The sequence below is a fragment of the Protopterus annectens genome, chromosome 3.part0 (genome assembly GCF_019279795.1).
Source record: "Protopterus annectens isolate FY-2018-M chromosome 3.part0, PAN1.0, whole genome shotgun sequence".
In the NCBI taxonomy this organism is placed as follows: Eukaryota; Metazoa; Chordata; order Ceratodontiformes; family Protopteridae; genus Protopterus; species Protopterus annectens.
The window spans coordinates 1,402,985,535-1,403,007,165 of NC_056731.1; the positions used below are offsets into that span (position 1 = coordinate 1,402,985,535).

At 41.3% G+C, this 21,631-nt stretch overlaps 1 protein-coding gene across 1 annotated transcript in view; it reads left to right on the forward strand.

Moving 5' to 3' along the window:
- The window catches only part of CHD7 (chromodomain helicase DNA binding protein 7), a 2,781,650-nt gene that overhangs the window by 1,051,936 nt on the left and 1,708,083 nt on the right, over positions 1–21,631 (forward strand). The window contains exon 6 of the mRNA XM_044065875.1: positions 5,542–5,686. Coding sequence (XP_043921810.1) covers positions 5,542–5,686 — 145 coding nt within the window. The remainder of the gene's footprint in view (positions 1–5,541; positions 5,687–21,631) is intronic.

The window sequence follows — 21,631 nt, forward strand, 5'->3', positions numbered from 1 at the left end:
GTGTCATATCCCTATAAAACTTTGCCCTGGTTTCCTTTTCTTATCAAGTGTGTCATATCCCTATAAGAAAAACCTGCTTTTGCTTGCGCACTCACCTTTAACATTTTCTTGTTTTTCCTCTCATTTGAAAAATGTTACACTTTATTGTTCAAAACATGCAGTGGCATCCACACCTTTCTTTCCTCAGTCCATACTTTACAACCATTTTAAGTCTTATTTTCTAGCATTGTTCTGAAAAGGATTGTTCTGTATCATTAACTTAAGTAGTTTTACATTGTGCTAACAAGTTTCATTATTGCTGTATATTTAGATTCTGAATAATTGTACTCATTCTCTGACCTACTAAAACATTATCACAATTTTTCTGCCGAAGCAGAAATCTTAAATGTCCTGTCACAGAATGTGTCTGTTCCCAAATGAATTAAAGCCTTCTGTTAGAAAGCCCTAAAGGCAAAACAGTTTTGTCATAATTGTCATACCTGATTATTGCAGCTACATTTATTTTATTCTTACTACTGGACACTTTCTCCATGATGCTTCAGTTGTAAACTATTCATTCTCCACTTCTGTTTGGCTCCCTCTAATTGCTACTGCATGTGACTTATGCTGATCTTCCATTTCACTGAAACTCTATCTTCCACAACACTCTACATTAAAAAAAAGAATCTTTCAGTCCTTTTCCTTAAGATCAGCTACTGTGCTGACCAGGCAGGTCTCTGTTCATCTTGCAGTTCATACCTGTCTTGAGTCCTGTCATCTGGAGTGGTTAAACAGTATTTTAATATTTTCCATTTTCATTCCAATGGCAGCCAACAGTGGACTCTCTAATTGTGTCGTCTATGCTTCTCCACTGGGTAACCATCTTCCACCGATTCACTTTCTAACATTTGAACCAATAATTTATAAAATAAGCTGCCACTTTTTGAATCACACTCATTACTGCAACATTGTTTTCTTCATACCTTTCTTTCATAGGCATGTAACAGCCCTGGTCTTTAATTCCACTATTCTGACCACTCTCATGAATGCTAGTAGTAGCCCTCTAGCACCATTTAGTATTTATAGAGTAGGAAAATTTCCAGATGCTGAGACCAAATTTTCTTTAATAATGAATGCCATCTTGGGTCTTCGTTGAAAAGTGGCGGTTGACCTTATGAGACTGACCCTGTCAACAAAACATGAATCTTGCCACAACTTGAGATGTGTGATCCTCTCCCCCATCACTTTCCAGGATCCCCCTTAGGATCTGATGATGCTTTCCCAGGATTGCATGTTATTCCTTAGCAACTTTTGCAGTCTTGTGTCAGGGCTACCTGCGTACCTGCTCAGAAAAGGAGGACACACACACACACACACACACACACACACACTTTTGATTCCTCTGTGTGATTGATGAGCTGTCTAATGTTTCCCCTCTCAGTTATGAGTCAGACCTAGTGGAAGTCCTGCTTCTTACCCTCTACCAGCAGGTTTGTATTTGGCGATATCTCAGTAAGACTGAAAGATCACTTTCATTGCGAGTCTACTGAAGGTGCTGTTGAGCTTCTTAGAGGCAAAGTCCCATACAGTGTCTTTGCAATTGAACACTCACTTTTCAGCTCAGTACCATATTCCTGGGCAATTTTAACTACCCCCTAGAAACTGGGACTCTTACATGACCCCTAACTTCCAGGCCCAGAGATTCTTGGGCTTTGTCAACGCAAACACTGGTCCAGATAGTTTATGTGCCCCCTAGTGGTGCAAACAATACTGAATGTGTTCCTCACTAACATGGGAAAATGCACCTTTCAGTATCATGTCCTTTCTGGTAGAGACCATAAGGCTATCTTTGAAATAAAAATAAAACCCTAGAACCTTACTAACAGTGGAACATTTAAATACTGTTAGGCAAACTTCTTACTGTTAAGTGATAACCTGTCAAAATTTCAGCCCCCCCCCTCCAAAAAAAAAACCCTGAGAACACTACTGCCTGTGTTGAATTGTTCATAGTCTTGTTAGCAGATGCATAGAAACCGCTCTGCCTACTGTGAATAGGCATAGAACCAACTCTGAAAACAAGCCACTCATTGAATTGCATCAGTAGGTTGGGTAACAAAAGGAAAGCAAGTCAAGGCAGAAGATTAAGAAATGCAAAGTCCAGCAGGATAAAAACACTCTCAATTTAAGCATGTATCAAGCTTACCCAAGCCATAATTGCTTCTCAGGCCAAGGGCAACCATAAGGCTTGCGTTGTTTAGCTATGTTTGCAACCTCAAAGACAGCACATAACTGTGCCGAATTAATTGTAAATGGAGCCACCTCCACTGAGCCTGAAGATGTAGTCAATGTACTGGTCTTTCTATTAAGTGTTTTACCCCTCTCCCCCCAGCCACCCCTTAAGAATTGCTATCCAAACATACCTCCCTCAAACTGTCAGTAATGAGCAGGTCCTTGAAACACTGTAAGGCCAAGAATACTGCATCAGAGAGTCCTGATTTATTGTCCTAGGATGCTTCCTAAAAATTCTTAAACATGACCTGTCAGTACTTAACCATAGCCTAGCTTTGTGCCATGTGAATGAAAAACTACAGTGGTCATCCCTCTGCACAAAAGCAGGCCATCAACAGAAAGAGTTATCATGGAGATGATTAACAGTGGTAAAGGAGAGATTCAAATTCTGGATCCATCCCAGTTTGATTTTTGTCAGCCGCATTTCTGGTCTACTCAGCCTGGTGAACAACTTTGAGAAACTTCAAAAAAAAAAAAAAAAAAAAGGCAATGGACAAGGCCAAAATGGTGCATACTGCCTACCTTGACCTAGCCAAGGCATTTGATACAGTATCCCAGTCTGGCATTGTAGACAGACTCACAGAATGTGATGCAAGTCCCCCTGTGGCACCCACTGTATAGCTGGGTAGATCTCTGAAAGGAAACAAGAAGTTAGTATGAGTGCACCTCCAATAATAGGTCTTTCACCAGGTGACCGTCAAGCCTCTCTGGTCTGCTTCTTTTTACATCTACTACTTTGAAGTCAAAGCCAATGTCAAGGGCCTTTGGCTGAGCAAGTTTGCAGGCTATTGCTACCTAGGTGCAGTCATAGAATCTACCCAAGACATTAATGTCCTCCAGGAAGGGCTAAATCAGGCAAATAAATAGTGCTAGAGATGCTGTAAAACGCACTGCTAAGAAATGCATAGTAGTATCCTTTAGGAACTCTTCTACCCAGGGAAACTACCTTATAACACGCACCCCTAAGAGTAGACCCAAGAACATGTCTGTAATCTGGCCTTTGGCCATTGTTTCTACAGTAGAAAGGAAATCATTCCATGCTTCTCAACTTATAAGCAAGGAAGTAGTCATTTCACTGTAGTCAACATTCAGCAGACAAACCATTGAATAGAGTGGCTGTTTTGTAGTGTGTACATGAATAAGCACATGCACCAACTGGATCGTACACAGAGATTCTTCACAAAAAGGGTATAGGTCATAAACATGTCCTACATGAATAGTCTTTAAGCTCGCTCCCTGTACTGTCGCCTACAGCCTGTTGAATCATTTATATATGGCATACAACCATTTTTGTATCCGGCTGTAATGGACCTTCTGCATGTCTGCAAAACAAAGTATCAGATTTAACCAATCAAGGACTTGCTTTGCTTTTGACATAAATGGGGCATGTTGGAAGAACACATGTGTGTCTTGACTATTCTTGCTCTGAAACTAACTTCTGCTGCCAATCCAGGTTAAACAGTTCTTCCCTAACTCAATTCGGGCGTAACATGAACCAGTGGTTGGGGAATCAGAAAATCACCCCAGATCTGACACTTGTGTCCCTTATGTATAAAGGCAGCCTGTAAATGCTGCTTGACCACCCAAACCCTGGTCTACATATACACTTTAAAATATTCTTTAGGTTTCTAAAACTTGACCGAAACATTTGGGATGCATAGTTGGCTTATAAAAAGGCACCTATAGCCATTAGCCTACCATGCACTTATGAACTTGTCTTATTCTCTGCCAAGAGGTGGTGTTGAGAGCTTCTGAGTTTGCCAGAGCCTAAATCCCTAGCCTTACCTATTCATTCCATACCCACTTCCCCAGTAACTGAACACTGTTTTAGGACAGTTTGCTTTAAGTATGTGTTGAGAGATACTGTTGCTGATACAAGTGGTTGTACATGTATTCCAAGAAGTTTAATGTAGTTCCAGCCAATAATTTGCTTACCAGAATATGATACTTGACTGGTTTGAGTAGAGAGTTTACAGTTGATGCTACCCTGATCTTCAGGGTCTTAAACTGGCAAATTCTTGTGTTAGAATTTGAGAAGATCCTACTGTCCCATTTGGAGGGCAAGGCTCGGAAAGATGTGTAGGAGTTATGCCACCTTTTTGTCAAGTTGTCAGACACTCTTACCATGTATTGCTATAATGCTGTGGATACATCATGCAGGGTAGCAGCTGTGGGGTTAGTTGTTAGATGTGCCTGAGCCACTGACAAATTTTAAGTTCAATCCCTTAGTACTCCACTGGAAAAGCAACTGTTCTTTGGACCCATTGTGGCACAAGTATTTTGAGTTTGTTGGAAAAATGCAAGACCATGTAGTCTGTGAAGCAGTCATTTCACTACCCTGCTCCTAGAAATTGCCACAACTATTGTACTGCCAGTGCCTGGGAACAAAAACACCAGTCCCTGATCTTTTGTAACAAGGCAGTGTAGAGGGGCAGTACCATAAGAAGATACCACAAACTACTACTCGAAACTGGAAAATATGGTGCTACTTGCAAGAGACTGACACTTTTTTAAAGGAGTCAAGATCTTAGTGAGGCATATTTGTAGAAGCAGGTACCTATTTACCCGCATTGATGTCATTGCATGTTTTTCTCTCCCAGCATCCACATGTCCTGTAGTGACAGTTTTGGATGTTTCTCGCATCCAGCCTTTGCCTACTGCCCAACTTTATTACCTGTACGAGTCAACACCCAGTGCTTGGTCATCAGCAGCCCCACCCCTAGCAAGTGTTTGAGGAAGATGGCACCAGTTTTCAAGTCTAATACAATAGGATACAATGAAAATATGTGGTGAAGCATTTTAAACATCACATGCACAGTATCATGTTAAATTATGTGACTGAAGAAATCTGCAGGCAGAATTAAACCTGGTATAGTCAGTTGTGTGGTTTTATTTAAGAACTGGGCAGGCAGTGGGATGTGGTTAGCTGCAAGCAAGGCACTTATTGAGTTTACCCCTGACAGGCTGTTTAATTTTCAGGTTCTCGGAAAATTGTTTAAAATGTTTTTTTTCTTAGGGCTATACTCTTCCTTTCATGAAGCTGCTAATTTTAATAATGACCCCGTGTTATTCCCAACTCATGGTAAATTTTTCACTAGTAGGAGGACTACTTTTCTGTGTTCTACTGTATGCATTTGGCACCCAGATATGGCTATCCTGTAAAGTACGTAATTTGTCTCATTTATTTTCAGGTATTTGTAAACAACATAGGGCAACAGTTATGTATTGATAAAGTTCATTACTCTTATCTACCTTACTTTTTTCTTATTTTAGCACAAAGAAACCAGAGTTGGACCCAGATGCTGCTGCTAAGAAAAAAGGAAACAAACGGAAACTTGAATCTTCAGATGTCTCCGATTTGGAAAAAACGCCTGTTCCTTCTCCAGTTCCTGAAGAGGAGGAGGATTTGGGAGTTCAGGTAATTTAAACTTTTCAACTAACAAATTATCTACATCTAATTCAGTTTTTAGGAAGTAATGCATCACTCACTGTATTTTGACTGAGATGTCAAAAAGTTCTTTTTAATCTGTCCTTTGTCCCTATTTTTCTTTTAGAGAAGTAGATTTTGTTCCTTTACCCAAGTTGTTTACTTGTCAGTTTTCAGCCGCAGGGTCGGTCATATCCCAGATTTGGAATCCCCGTGTTTGTGTGCGTGTTGCAAGAGGTCTGAGAGGTAGCATTATTCTGAAGTACTTGATTTGCTTTCTAGCTGGCATCTGTTAGAGAAATATGACCTCATGCCACACAAGAAGCGCAGGTCAGTCATTTGATGATGGAATCCTTACTTTAAGGCCTCTTTAACTCCAGGCTCAGAACTAAAACTAATTCAAACTCACCAATTTGCTTTGTTTATGCTGATATTTGTGCTGTCTGTTCTCTGTAACAAGTTTAGTGGACATCGTTCATTGTTGGAATCTGTTGATGGCACTGAAGGGCAGGTATCCGCATACATCGCCCAAATAAAGTTCCAAAACAGTGGTTTGAATTCCATGTGCTTAGAAACGTTTCTCCTGCTGGTGTGCTACTCACAACTCTGAATTTCACTGACTGCCAGAGTGTTGTGAGAATGTTGCTTCTTTCATTGTCATGGTGAAATGCTCACAATGAATCCCTCTATTTCCTATTGCACTTCACTGAATCCAGATGATTTTAAGGTTTAAGTGCAAAGATTCAGATGATTTTACTCCCCCCTCCCTTTTTTTAGCATCTTAATTGTGTTCAACCTGAAAAACGTAAACTTCATATTTTAAAGGCTTGCAGTTCAGACGTAACATAAAATTTATAGCAGTTAACAGACATTGCTGTTAGACAAATGCTACCCTTTTGTGGTGCTACATATTTTAGCACCCATTTCCAAATAGTCCACAGTAACTTAAATTTAGAAGTCAAATTGAATAGTCAACAAGTAAGTGAAAACATACAGGTAACTTGACCTGTGTTGGCCTGTAATTATCCACTGACACCTTTTGTGTAATATCCTTCAAAAATGTGCATTTTCCATGTCTGAAAGGATTCAGTTGACCCTTAATTTGCATGATGTCAGCGTAGGGAATGGGATGGGGGGATGCAGCCACAAAAAAGTGTGCTATCACGCATGCACTGGAACTCGTCACTTAAACTCTGACTGTATCCTAGCTTTATCCCTAGGATGATGCCACTCAGAGATGTACTAAATTTATTTGGGCTTTGGTTTAATATTTGTTTCAAGCATTATGTTAAAGCAGTCCAGGTAAACAAGGAATGACAATGTGACAACGACTCGCGTACATTGTGGCATTGAGTATCAACAAAAAATCTCAAGTGTTGCAGCTCTTTGAATACACCCCCCCAAAAAAAAAAACTTTGGAAGATGAGACATTCTGTAGTCCATTGCTCTTAACATATAACTGACTGGACACAGTAGTATTTCATGTTAATATAGTACTTCCATCAGCGTCCTTGTACTGTTTCCATAGTAACCATTATTCATACGTTTTGCTGTTAATGTTGCATAGGGGTTGTGACGACCCACCACTAGACCAGTAATCAAGGAGCCTCAATCCTTACCACTGGCAACAGTGGGGGACGTTCACTGAGAGGAGGACAGGTACACACAGTATTTCCAGATACAGTTGTCTGCATTTAGTGCAATTTCCCTTGTCTGTTCCCCACCCATGGATCTGAAGATGTGTGTTGACTACGGAACTGACCATCTTGGATCTGCGAGATTCGAGAACAGTTGCTTCGGATCCACCGGTTATCTCAGTTCCAAGTATTTCTGATCCGAGACCCGTGTTGGAGCCTATTACAGTGGTGGAGTTTCTCTCGGATTCCTGGAGTGTAGAGCAGATGTTTTCACCCCCTCCCTGGTCTCATTCGAGGGAGCACAAGAGGAGATCCTCTGAGTCCAGACACTGCTCCCCAGCCAGATCCTCCATCTTATCCAGATCTTTCAGGGGTGTTTTTCCCATAGTTATCGGCAGGATGATGCGGTCCTTTCTGAAAGCTCAGATGGAATTGGGGCTTGTGGCTTCCCCAGCCAGCAGGTCGGTGAACCAGTCTCCCACTCCCCACTTAATCTCTCCTCATCCGACCTTTGGTTTGGATTCCCAGGGATTGGTGCGTGGTGTGGAGGTGATGAGTGTTTCCAGGCCCCACTTTGGTCCCTACCCCATCTGGATTGGCAGGTGGTTCTGTTCCTTCACCCCCAGGACAGACCATTCCTCTGGGCCGGGTTGCTGATCTGAGTTTCATTAGGTTAGATTCGGGTCCGGGTTTATCCGACCGATCTCTGCCCCTAGGTACTTTGGCTTTTGACAGCTCTTGTCCAGTGCTGTCTGGTGGAATGAGGGATTGGTGGAATCTACCCTCTCTTTGGCTGTGGTATTAGGAGGAGAGGGGGACAGAACCTCCTCCAGTCCCTCCACTTTCCGGGTGGCAAAAAGGTCTTTCTCTGCTATCAGAGCTGCCTTCCCCCACCCACAGTCATCCTACCTAGCCCCAGTATCTGAGCCGACCTCTTTCTACTTACGTCAGCCCTTCCTGTCTAGCCTCTAGGGGGAAGCCTTCCCCATAGGGATCCCTTCCTCTTCAGAGTCTTCCCCGCAGCCTCTGGAGGAAGTTTCTAGGAAGAGGACATGTAAGAGGAAACATCTTGACTCCCCATGGAGTCTTTAACTGAAGATATGGATGCCGATGAAGGGGATGGGTCCCTGAGATCTCCACTCGAGGGCATCTCCTTTGGAAACGTACAGGAGAGCCTGAAGGCCAAAGGCGGTTGGTCTGCCCAATCCCCATCCTCTGAGGAAACCGTATTTCTGGATACTTTCAGAATGGGTCCATCTGTCTCTTGGGTGTCCCCCCCCCACTGACCCTCATCAGTCTCGTGGCCAGCAGGGCTTGGAAGGAGCCAGATACCATACAACCAGTGCCTAAGAAAGCAGACAAGTTTCTCAGCCCCTCAGGGATAAAACCTTCTGGTCCAAGGCGATCCTGATTAATGCTGTTATAGCGGCCGCTGCCACCAAAAAGGAGTTGGTGGAGCAGAGTTCTTCTGTCTACCCTTTCAATAGCAAATCGAGAGCTGTGGACAGATTCGGAAAGTGGGTGTTCACTTCAGCTTCCTTTAGCCTGTGAGCCTTAAATTATCTTGCTCATTTCACCCGTCTACAGCGGGATTTGATTAAGGAGCTGTCAACTTCCCTCACGGGGTCCATGTTTCAGGAGGAATTTAAGGTTTTTTTTTTTTCCAAGCTGGCCACCCTTCAGTCGGTTGCTAATTTCCAACGCAGCAGAAGTGTCCTTACGGGTGGTGGGTTTAGGCATTGCGGGTTTGCAGAGGCCTTCAAGATTTCGTTTATCAATGCCCCATTTCATGGCTCCACTCTCTTTCGTCCCAGCGTTGGATACGTTGACCCGCAGTGAACAGGAAGGGAAGACATTGCTGTCGTGATCCAATTTTCTACTCCTCAGAAGTCCTTTGCTAAGACCCAGAAGGGAAATAAGAAAATGCAGTTTTGGAAGGCAGTCTTCCTTCCAGGATGTTTTATTATTCCTCTTTCAGTGGACGGGGAAGAGGTTTCAATGGCAGATGTCACCCTAGGGACAGAGGAGGCCCGCAGAATCAAGATTCCAGGGAGCCCTTCTCTGAGAAGCCTTTTCAGTGTCCCTGAGATGTTGCCCGACTGTCCTTCCCTGGAGGCACTCAGGGGGTCTGTTATCTATGCACCCTCTAGCCTGGGCAAATATTAGACGATCTGTGGGTGTTGGACATTATATCCAGGGGCTGTTGCATTCCCTTTTTGGAAGTCCCCCTGAAAACCAGAGCTCTTCCAGACGTGCCACCCACTCAGAAAGAGTTGGCCCAGCAGACCATCCAAAGAGGTCCCTGCAGGACAGAAAGGGTCCGGCACTTATTCCCGCTTTAGTTGCAAAGAGAGCAGGGGACCTACGTCCTATTCTGGATCTCAGTGCTCTCAACCTATTTGTACAGAAGTGTAAGTTTCGGATGGTCACTGTAAGTCGATTGTGCCCCTTTTGTACAGCAACAACTGGATGTGCCCAGTGGATCTCCAGGACACGTACTACCATATAAAAATCAGTCGATCGGTCCAGGTGATTTCTCTGTTTTCGCTTGGGAGCTGATCACTTTCAGTTCAGAGCCCTGCCCTTTGGTTTCACCTCAGCCCCCCGGGTGTTTACCAAATGCATGGCAGTGGTGGCAGGCCATCTCTGGCTGCAGGGATTCCAGATGTTTCCCTAGTTGGATGATTGGCTCCTTATAGCCCCTATAAAGCATCAACTATTGAACAACATACATGCCTTGCTCCCTGTTCCATCAGTTGGGAATTACGGTAAACCTGGCCAAGTCCTCCTTGATTCCTACTCAACATCTGGAGTTCATAGGCACACTGTTGGATACCACTTTGCAAACTGCAGCACTTTACCGTGTGTGTCTAATATGTGCCATATTCAAGTTCTGCTGGAGCAAACATGTCCTCCGGCTTCACACATTCTCAGGGCTCTAGGGTCCATGGCGCCGTCCATTTACTTGGTTCTGATGGCACGGTACCACATGAGAGTTCTACAGTGCATCTTTGCAGTATATTGGTCAGCGTTTCTGCATCCCCTGTTGTTCACCATTCGCCTCACCCCAGTGTGTCGAAAGCATCTTTTGTGGTGGATTCGCTCACTGAACCTCAAAGCAGGTAGGTCCTTCTCTCTGCTGATTCCCACAGTCACGACAGACGCTTCCCTCCTAGGGTGGGGGGGTACATTTTTGGGGAATGGACTGTCCAAGGGACGTAGTCCTCCTCAGAGACCACATTAGCGTTCTGGAGACGAGATTAGTCTTTCTATCATTGCAAGCTTTTTAGGATTGCCTCCCACAGGGAATGATTGCAGTTTTTTCAGACAACATAGCGGTTTGGTATATAAACAAGCAAAGGGGGGCACGTTCTTATTTGCTTTGTTGTGAGGCCATGAGGGTTTCGGAATGGGTGATTTCCATGGGGTGCTTTCTCATTGCAACAGATTCCTGGATCATCCAATGTTGTTGGCAGACAAATTGAGCAGGGCTATTCTGACCCCTCATGAGTGGTCCCCGAATCCAGTGGTGGCTCAACAGTTTTTCCGTCTGTGGGGAATTCCTAGCTGCGATCTGTTTGCATCTCCACTCAACCACAAATGCAGCAATTTGTTTGCATTGATCACCCCAGAGGGGGAATCCCCCAGGGATCCGCTCGCTCACAATTGGCCTTCGGGTCTCCTGTATGCTTCCCCCATTGCCTTTAATTCCCAGAGTACTTCAGAAAGCCAGACGTCTCAAGATGCAGTTGATCCTCATTGCCGCCTCCTGGCCTCTGCCGATGGTGTTCCCCCTTCTACAGTCTCGCTTGAGGCATCCACCCTGTGTGCTCAATGCAACTCCAGATCTTATATCTCATCCATCTCTGCTTCTGCTCCTGAATCTTCAGACCCTGCATCTGACAGTGTGGTATGTCCACTTCCAGCAATCTTAGCTAAGTCCAGGCTAGCCTCACCCGTGAAGGACATTATCCTTGCTTCCCAGAGTTCTTCCACTAGTAAATGGAAGAGATTTTTTATCTGGACAAAGGACAAAAATCTTGACCCCTTTTCAGCTTCCATTCCTGAGATCCTTCTCTTTCTGAATTCTCTATTTAAGGAAGGGACAGTTTCTACATGGTTAACGTTCAGTTGGCAGCGATTTCAAATGTTCATCTTGGTGATGATTGTACCTTTTCTTCTCAACTCTGTAAAGCCTTTTTGAAAGGTGTTTTTCTATTGCGACTCCCTGTTAAGCACCCGTCTCCTCCGTGGAATCTGGCTTTGGTGCTCTAGGTATTAACAAAACCACCCTTCGAACAGGCTGTATCTTGTGATCTCAAATTTCTTTCTTGGAAGACTGCCCTTTTAGTTGGCAGTAACTTCAGCGAAGAGTCTCTCTGAGTTACAAGCTCTTACAATTAAGCCGCCCTACTTAATTTTCCATAAGGACAGAGCATCTCTAAAGCCAGATCCATCTTTTATGCCCAAGGTAGCTTCAACGACTAATCTCAGTCAATGTATTCATCTCCCATTATTCTTCCCTAACTATGCCAATAAAGGGGAATACATTCTGTGCACCTTGGATGTTCATCGCCAACTTCGTTTCTGTTTTCATAGGACTAAAGAATTTAGACATTCAGACCAGCTTTTTGCAGCCTTTTCTATGAATAGAAAGAGCAGGGGAATTTCAAAAGTTAGTCTCCCGCTGGATTTCACAATGTATTTCCTTCATTTACTCTTCAGAAGGTGTTCCCTTATCTGCACCAGTAAAGGCTCATTCCACCAGGGTGATGTTGACCTCAACTGTGTTTGCAGATTGTCAATCCTTGGATGACATTTCTGCAGCAGCAACGTAGTCTTCTCCTCACATGTTCATCTCCCACTATAAGTTGGATTTGATTTCTAGAGGAAGGGCTTCCTTTGGCCCCATGGTTCTTCGGCATGTCCTTCCTTGAGGCCTCCCAGGATTCAGGTAGCTGGGGACTCTGACCCTAAAGTGAGAAATGCTGATTAAGATGGCATCAGATTTATAGTTATGTACTTACCATAACTTAGTATCTGTTATCTGTAGTCACCATTCATCACAGTCCCCTTCCTGAGAGATTAGCAGGATGTTGGTGGTCCTGTGTTGGTGGTAGTAGTTTTGGTCTGTCTGTCTTTCCTTATGCAAACTCGATCTGAGGGGTAAGAGGGCAGCAGAGCATCGTGGGAGGGGAGGAGCTTGAGCTAAGCTGTTTCGAGTATGCTGACTTGGATCCGATATCAGATCCAAGATCCTAATGTGATGAATGGTGAACAGAGATACCAAGTTATGGTAAGTACATAACTACAATTCTTTTCTTTGAAAAAAATTCTTCCCTTTCTTAGTTCTTCCTGAGTTGTAATGGTCAACAAGCAAGTGCATTATCTGTGGGCATAAAATCCCCATTTCAGATGCCCATGGGGAATGTGTTTATTGTTTAGAACACACTCACTTGGATGCAAATTGTTCTGTCTGCTGTGGATTCAACTCCAAAGCTATTATGGACCATGGAAATAAGTTAGTTCTCAGGGGCCTCCTTTTTTCCTGTTCTGTGGCTGGGGCTTAAACTCAATTCAAAACACCAGACTAGGGAAGCCAGACTTCACGACTAAAGAAAAGGAGTTATGCAAGAGGTCCCTAGACCGTTCCTCCTCCTTGGCTTCATCATAGCCTTCTACAAAAATAAACAAAAAAGTAGACTCTCTCAGGTTTTAAGACTAGGTCTCTTAGGATCCAAACTCCTGCACTTCTGCTGGATCTGGTTACTTCATGGCTTCCTTCACCATTCTTGGAGGGATCTCCACATAGGGATTCTAGACCTCCATCTTCCACCTCATCTCTTAGATCTTTCAGAAGGGGTCTGAATGGAGAGATGAAAAGTCAGCAAGCAAAGGAGAGTAGTAGTGCTGAAATTTAATTCATCCTCAAGTCTTGGTGAGTAACTTCACGAGGTGGACCCTGTCTTTGCAAAAATCTCACCAAGGCAACACTGATGGATTGTATTTATATAGCATGTATCATGGATAGAAGTCAAAAACTAAAAGATAGCTGGGTGCACAAGACCCATTATAAAAAAAAAAAAAAAATGCCCAATCCTGGTAGGTGCACTGGTGCCAGGACTGGAAAAGATGACTAGAATCCTGAAAACACGGAAACAGTACTACAATGGGGCCAGGCCCAGGGGGAGGATGGCCGCCCTGTTGTAGAAGGAAGTAGTAGTCCACAAAAATTGATAGGCCAAAGAAGAGCCATAAAGATGGTAAAATGGACTGTTGTGGATAAGAAAAATTCTGTATTATCACTATGCAAAAAGCCCGGAATTTCCAGACACACAAGATATACAAAACGATTGAGAGAAAGATTAGAGGAAAGAAAAAGAAAAATTGTCAAGAAGAGTCAAATTATAATTTGTCTTCATTAATACAACAGATTTTAGAAAAAACATATATAGATCAAGAAACCTTGATCTGTTTGGAAAAAGAAGCATCTGAGGAAGTGCGAAAATATAAACAACAAAACCAAGAGTTATTTGAAAAGTATACAAAAGAAATATGGACATGAGAAAGATTTGATATGGTGCAATATTTATGCAAAAGAGCCAAATTAATTGGTGTAAAGAAGGCAACCCCAAAGATATTCGAAGAGAAATACAGGCAAAGATCACTAAAAAGTTCAGCACAGGCAGAAAACCTTAGAAGATATGAAGACAAATATAAAGGAAAAGTACAGAATAAGCAATTTATTGATGACCCAAAAAGTTTTATAGAGAATTGGGAAACAAGATAGAAGGAATTGAAAGACCACCAAAAAAGAGGAAGTAGATACATTTTGGAGAAGTATCTGTGAAGATCCTATGGAACACAACAGAGATGCTAAATGGATAGAAGAAGTAGAAGAAAGAATAAAGAGGGTTAAAGGTACAGGATGTGAAATGGGATGAAGTAACAGTCAGAGGGATTGAAACAAAGTTAAGGAAAGCCTCTAATTAAAATCCCGGACCCAGATGCAGTACTCAACCTTTGAAAGTATTAGCATCTTTGCACAAAGATTGTCTTCATTAAGAACTATTTATATGCACACCCTGAACAGACACCAACCTGGTTAACAACAGGAAAAATGATGCTCCTACTTAAGAGTGAACCTGCAGGCTACCCTAAAAATCATAGACCAAATAACTTGCCTTCCAACAACGCATAAACTGTACATGGGAATTGATACCAACAGTTTATAGTCATTTAGAAGAAAACGCAGTGGAACAAAAGGGCAATAAAAGAAAGTCATATGGAACAAAGGCTAATTTGTTAGTCATAGTGGAGAACTGTAAAAAGGGGAAGAATCTAAGTATGGCATGGATTGACTACAAAAAAGCATTCAATAGTATCCCACATTCATGGATAAGAGTGCTTAAAAATGTATACGATACACCTTACACTGATGAACTACATTGCAGTGACCATGAAACAGTGGCAGACCACTTTGCAATTAAGCCATGATGGACAGATTATTATCCCATGGATAAAAATTCAAAGGAGGATATTCCAGGGTGACTCTGTCACTATTGGTATTCTGCCTTGCCATTAACCCATTAAGTTGTTTACTTAACAGCTTAGGTCATGGCTACAATTTGTGTCCTAAAAAACAACTAAGTGTAAAGACCTCTCATCTTCTCTTTGTTGATAATTTAAAACTGTATAGCTCATCAGATGAACTGAAAGCACAGCTGCCGGTTGTCAAAATGTTTTCAGATGATGTAAGAATGTCATTTGGCTTGGTAAATGTACAAAAGCAACCTTTAAAGCATGAAAAATGCAGCGCCAAGAACTTACCACCCCAATTGTGGAGCCAAACTGTTTTGCATAAGATTTTGTAAATATGTCTATAATTTGTTGTCTGAGAATAAATGTTAGAATTTGCACACAGTTTATCAATTTGTGTCTTTACTCCTTCCACATCTTGTTTCTATAAAAAACTTTCCTGTTATGCTCAATATCTTTATATAAATTTTCTTCAAATGTTTCTTCATATTCTCTCACTATGCTTAATCTGTTTGTCCAGCTTGTTTATTTCAGTTTTCAAAGTTGTAGTTCGACCTCTCTTCCATTTCTTTTTTGTGTCTCACCTTAATCAGATGTTTTGTTATGGAAATATATCCGCCGGATGATGTATGCCTAGATCCTGATGTTAAACATTTTTTTTATTTTTTTGCACTCCGTTTTTCTTTCAGAACTTTCCACATTCCATCTGCAGTTTTTCCACTGAACACCTCACTTCAGTTAATTTAACATAGTGACCCTTTTGGTTCCATATAATCTGTAATTAGCCTTCTGTGCATTGGCTTAGATTTCAGTTTGGCAGAATTAACTATCAACAAATTAACCTTTGATCACTTCACATCCGTGGTGGTAAAATGTGACTTGAAGTTACATTTCTTTGGGAACACAATGTCTAGTATGTTCCATCCCCTGGTAGGTTTTTTTTTTTTTTATATAACACAACAATCCACCATCAGAGGACCACAATACTCTTTAATGCAGCATAGCTTTCAGTTTACCAACCTTCCTCAGTGCTTTAAGTAACATTTTACATCCATTTTAAAAGAGCAGAGTAAGTACAACATGACCACAGCCATCCAATCACATCATACTGTTAATTAAAACAATTACATTTATAAAATCATATAGAACCACAAGAAACATGTATTCTTATAAGAACTGGTTTAATGCTAACCTTGTTTATACCTGGTTTACTGTCAGCATGAAGTCTAATTATCCAGTCATATTCGTTATTTTCAAGCAGATTATTTAAATCACCACCCCTTACATCTTTAAACACACACTATCTGTTGCTCTATAGGTAAAAGTATGATCAGTACCATTATCCAGAATATGCTTACTCAGTGCATTTTTATCATTTTTCCTTCGGATCTCGGATTTATGTTCTATAATTTGATTCTTCAATTTCCTTGTTGTTTTCCCTACATAAAATGATTTACATTTTCTACATGTAGCCAAATCACATTTTCACTATTACAGGTTGCTACACAAGAAAATTTATATAACAGACAAGATATTGGATGGATAAAAATTTCACTATCTACTTTTTCTATTTCGGTACAGCAACTACAGGTCATACATCCATAGGTTCCATATTTCTGACCAATTCTACTAGATTTCAAACTCTTGATCTTTGTAGCATAATTTTCTTTTAAGATTTTTAAATTCCTATATGAAAAATGTGGTTTATCTTCTATTATATTATGTAGTTCAGGTAGGGCTAGAAGAATCATCCAATTCCTTTCTATGACTTTTTGCACTTCATTTGTTCTCATATTATAAGTAGTTAGATATCCAATGTTGTTTTTCCTCACTATTTTTGTTTCACTCCCTGACCAAAAATTGGTATTTTTTTACCTCTAGCTAAATTAATTTTCTCTACAATTTCTAATAGTTCTTTGATTATATCCACTACTAAAATTCTTCTATCATGTTAATTTGATATTGAAACATTATTTCATCAGTATTCATTTTACTAGCTCTACATAACTGCTTTTATAATTCCCTTAAAAACATGGGGTGGGTGCATACTTTGACGAATATATCTGTTAACTTGTATGTCTTTATGTATGTTGTGTCTTTCGGCTTTTCCCGGTTAGGGGTCGCCACAGCGGAACTCTGGTCCGCTAATGATCGTAAGTAGATTTTTATGTGCCGAGTTGCCGGCCCTGATGCACAACCTTCAAAGAAGGTTTGCCCATTCATGCATGTCTCCACACAGAAGACGCATTAGCTGAGAATCGAACCGGACGTCTTACTGTGAGGCGGCAACGCTACCGCAGCACCACCACCGCAGTTCACGTCTTTTTTTATGTATACTCGTCTGAATTGTGTTCCCCTTTTTTCTAATTGTACATCCAAAAATACTGTATTAGCCAATGAATAATTTGTTTTAAACGTAAAAAAAAATTGTACTATTCAAAAATATTACATATTGTGATAATTCTTCTGCAGTCCCATTCCATATGAGAAAGAAGTCATCTACAAACCTTACATAAAGAAGAAGGTTTGCCCATTCATGCATGTCTCCACACAGAAGACGCATTAGCTGAGAATCGAACAGGACGTCTTACTGTGAGGCGGCAACGCTACCGCAGCACCACCACCGCAGTTCACGTCTTTTTTTATGTATACTCGTCTGAATTGTGTTCCCCTTTTTTCTAATTGTACATCCAAAAATACTGTATTAGCCAATGAATAATTTGTTTTAAACGTAAAAAAAAATTGTACTATTCAAAAATATTACATATTGTGATAATTCTTCTGCAGTCCCATTCCATATGAGAAAGAAGTCATCTACAAACCTTACATAAAATTCTACCTTCTCATTTAAAACATTCTCATTGCCATTTATATACTTCCTCTTCCATCGATGTAAAACCAAATTGGCATAGGTGTTAGCCACGGACATACCCATGGCTACACCTGTCAGCTGTAAAAATAGCTCTTCATCAAAGAAAAAAAACTTTTTTTTTTTTTTTTTTTTTTTACAATCTGAAGCAATTCTTGTTCCTGAATATATGCTGTGAATATTTTTCTTACTAACATTGTAGAATCAATATTATTCCAGTCTGTTTCTGGTAAATTTAAGTCCCCAGCTAATATTATTCTTCCCTCCTGTGTTTCTTGCAAAAATTGTATGAATTCCTTTAGGTCATCTGCACTTGACTTTAGTGGTCTAAGCAGTCCAACAATTATGTTCCAGGGTTGTCTTTGTCACAGTTACACAGTCTATAGTGTTGGTGTTATCATTGAACCAACCATCAGAGAGGCATCAAATGTTGCTGTCTGTGGGCTGTTAAATTTTCGACATGGCAAAAATCCTGCCTAGTGTTTGTCAAATATTGCAAAATATCTGCTGCAAAAATTCTCTTCCCTGATATACAAATGCACACCATCCTGTCAGAACACGTGTGCCCAAAACAAGGCTTGTATGCTCAACACATTTCCATTTTTTTTTTTTAAACAGGACATTTTTTTCCATGTAGGTATTTATCCAAAAAGTCTCTTCATTCACAGTAACCTGACTATCCTTTCTGTAGGTGAATTGTGGAAAATAAGTCCTAACACCAGTACTTGCTGTACTATCTTAGAGGGCTTTCAGTTCCCTACTAACAGAGAATCCTTGCGGGTGACGTCATTTGTACCAACATGAATTAAAAATAGAGCCATACTTCCTTACATTAAAGTGGACCAAGGCTTGTCTCGTATCTTCTATTTTTGCTCCTGGCTAGCATAACACTATTTGATGTTCATTATCTCTCCAAATATAGGCATCAGTTCCTCTAATAATTGAATCTCCAGTCACAAGAATATCTTTGCTGGCCAGCTCTGAAGAATATTTATCATCTAATACAGTAATATCTGCTCTCTTAATTGTTATGAAGGATAGATCTTCATCGCTGTTAGTCTTATTAATCCTACTGTTTTCATTGTGTATTAAATTCTCATCCAGCTGGTGTTGTATATCCACAGCTTGAGTCACGTAGTCAACATTTGTCTTTCTCCTCTTATCTTACAGTAATGTTCTTCAATCCTACTTTCAGTTTTGATTTCACTTGCCCCTTGCCTCTTTTTTCTACCTTCTCCATTGGAAAGATGATGCATTTTTCTTTAGACTGAAGTTTTTTTGATAGAAAAATATAATTTCCTGTAACCTGTGTGCTGCATAACAAAGCAGTATCCTTTTACTATGTATTCTTTTTCCTTTACAGTCATTAATCATTTTTTCTTCCTTATTTGTTGTGAACTTCTTCCTTTCTTTTTGTTTCCTTCTAAACAAACTATCGTCAGATTGCTGAATACTTGCATCCAGAATTCCAGAGTTGTCAGCCGCATCATCTTGTTTCATAGGGGTTGAATAATCTTTGCAGAAAATAGATGAATCATTTCCTAAACGTGTTCTATGCCTAACATGTACTTCATCAGTCCAGTCATTTAATATGTGAAACAGTTTTCCAAGCCATGCCAGTTGCACAAGTGCAATCATCAAGTCTAGATTTACTTCTAACAATGATGGGTACCATTATGACTTTGTCATAGTTCATGTTGGAGTGAACGATCTGAGATGTACATCACTGAACTATATGAAGAGACATGATTGAGTTCTGAGAACGTGTTCCAGGCAGGTATGTTCCTAGCTTTGAGCAGTATACTATCTTCACCTAGAATACCACAGTATTAACAAAAAATGATTGATGTGAATAATTACCTTAGTTTTTACTGCCATTCAAAAGGGATCCAGTTTGTCAGCATGGGAAATCATGGTAGACAAACCTCACTGCTTTGCCAGAGATGGTTTGCACATGACACCAGTAGGCTTTTGGCTGCTGGCAAAGGCTCTTGCCTTCCCCATAGTTTTTTTTCTAGGCAAGGTCTCAAACTTATCAACATGAAATTTACCAATCAAAAAATAAGGGTCATGCTGCTAAATGCTAGGAACGTAAACCAAAAAACTGCACACCCTGGAAGCACTTCCATCACTGGAAGATGTAGAGGTCTGTGCACTCACAGAAACGCAGTTCAAGGCCTCAAAGACCACCGTGGCCTTGAAAGGCTACAGTGCCTTCCACACCTTCAGACCATAAAATGAACGTGCAAGAACCAAAGGAGGCAGTGTTTCTATCTATATTAGAAATTCACCTCCCATGTAGTTGGACTGGACACCTCCATGGAGTTGCTCCAAATACAGGTTACTGTGGGTAAGATCCCCATTCACGTCATAACCAGTTATGGATCCCCCTCCATGGGTCATGACACGCATAAAGGCTACTTAAAACTGAAGTTAATCCACTTATTCCCAAGCACTCTGGTTATGGGAGATTCCAATTATCCCACAATCAACTGCGAAACCTACATTACCTATAACTTGCTATTACAAAAGTTTCTTGAATTTAACTCACATGTCCTAGAACAAATTTTTCATACCATGACAAGAGGAACAAACATGCTAGGTCTGGTCCTCACTGACATGTCACAGATGGACTGCTGCAACTGTTGGACCCACAGTTAAATCTGACCACAAGTGAGTCACCTTCAAGCTGGCACTACTAACACCAGAACACAAAGGGCGAAATCAGGCTAGAGAACTTCTCCAAGGCAAACTGTAGCCTCCTATTTGAAGATTATAAATGCATTCCAAGCGCTACCCCCAGCTGGAAGTGGCAACTACACCGAAGCTAACACTAAAGCCCTGTGCAATCACTTGCCAAAGTGTATGGACTCTGCAGCACCAGAAAGAATCAAAGGCAGAGCCCCAAGTAAAAACAAGTCGCCGTGGTGGACATCCAGCAGAGACTAACTTTGTAATAAACACAAAAGGTTGCTGTCCAAGAAAACAAAGGTGAGGCCCCAACAGTGAAAAACACCCTCCTTAGCCTCAACAGGCAAATAAGATAATGTATCAAATCCTCTTAGGGCTCCTTTGAGAAAAACCTAGAAAGCGCAACCAAGGATTACCATAAGGCCTTTTACAGCTGCTTACATAGCCTAATAGGTAGGACCCAAGCATGTGCAGAACTCGTGACTAGCTTTATCACACCCACTGACCCCCACAGAGATGGCAAACCTGCTAGCGGATAGGTTTGGTGAAAATGTCACTCCCGTATCCCCTCCAAACTTATCACAAACCTTTGCTCAAACTTCCCTCCCACCCTGCATATCTGAAGAGCAGGTCATTAAAGCCTTATCCAAGGCAAAAATGTCTCTATGGGACCAGATGGCATCCCAGGCAGTCTTCAAAATAGGCTAAAACATGAACTAGCATCACCTTTATGTAACCTTTCCAGTCATAGCTGGAAAAAAGCAACAGTTATTCCCATTCACAAAGGTGGCCTACCAACAGACCTGGGGAATTACAGACCGATGAGCCTGAACAGCCTCATCTGTAAGAACATGGAATGTGTCGTCATGGACCTCATAAATAGACAACCTCCAAACCCTGGAACCAACCCAATCCAGCTTAGTCAAGGGCAGATCCTGCCTGTTAAATCTGTTGGATTTCTTCAAAAATGTGACCAAGGGCTAATCTGGGCACACTGCATACCTCGACTTGGCAAAGGCTTTCAACACAATCCCACACTCTGGCATTTGCTGATAAACTTGGCACACTGAATGTAAACCCCTTTATTGTAAGATGGATTGCCAGCTGCCTCACAAACTGGACACACTATCAAAGTGGGTGACTCCACATTAACCAGCAGACCTGTCACCAGTGGGGTGCCACAGGGGGTCAATGCTAGGC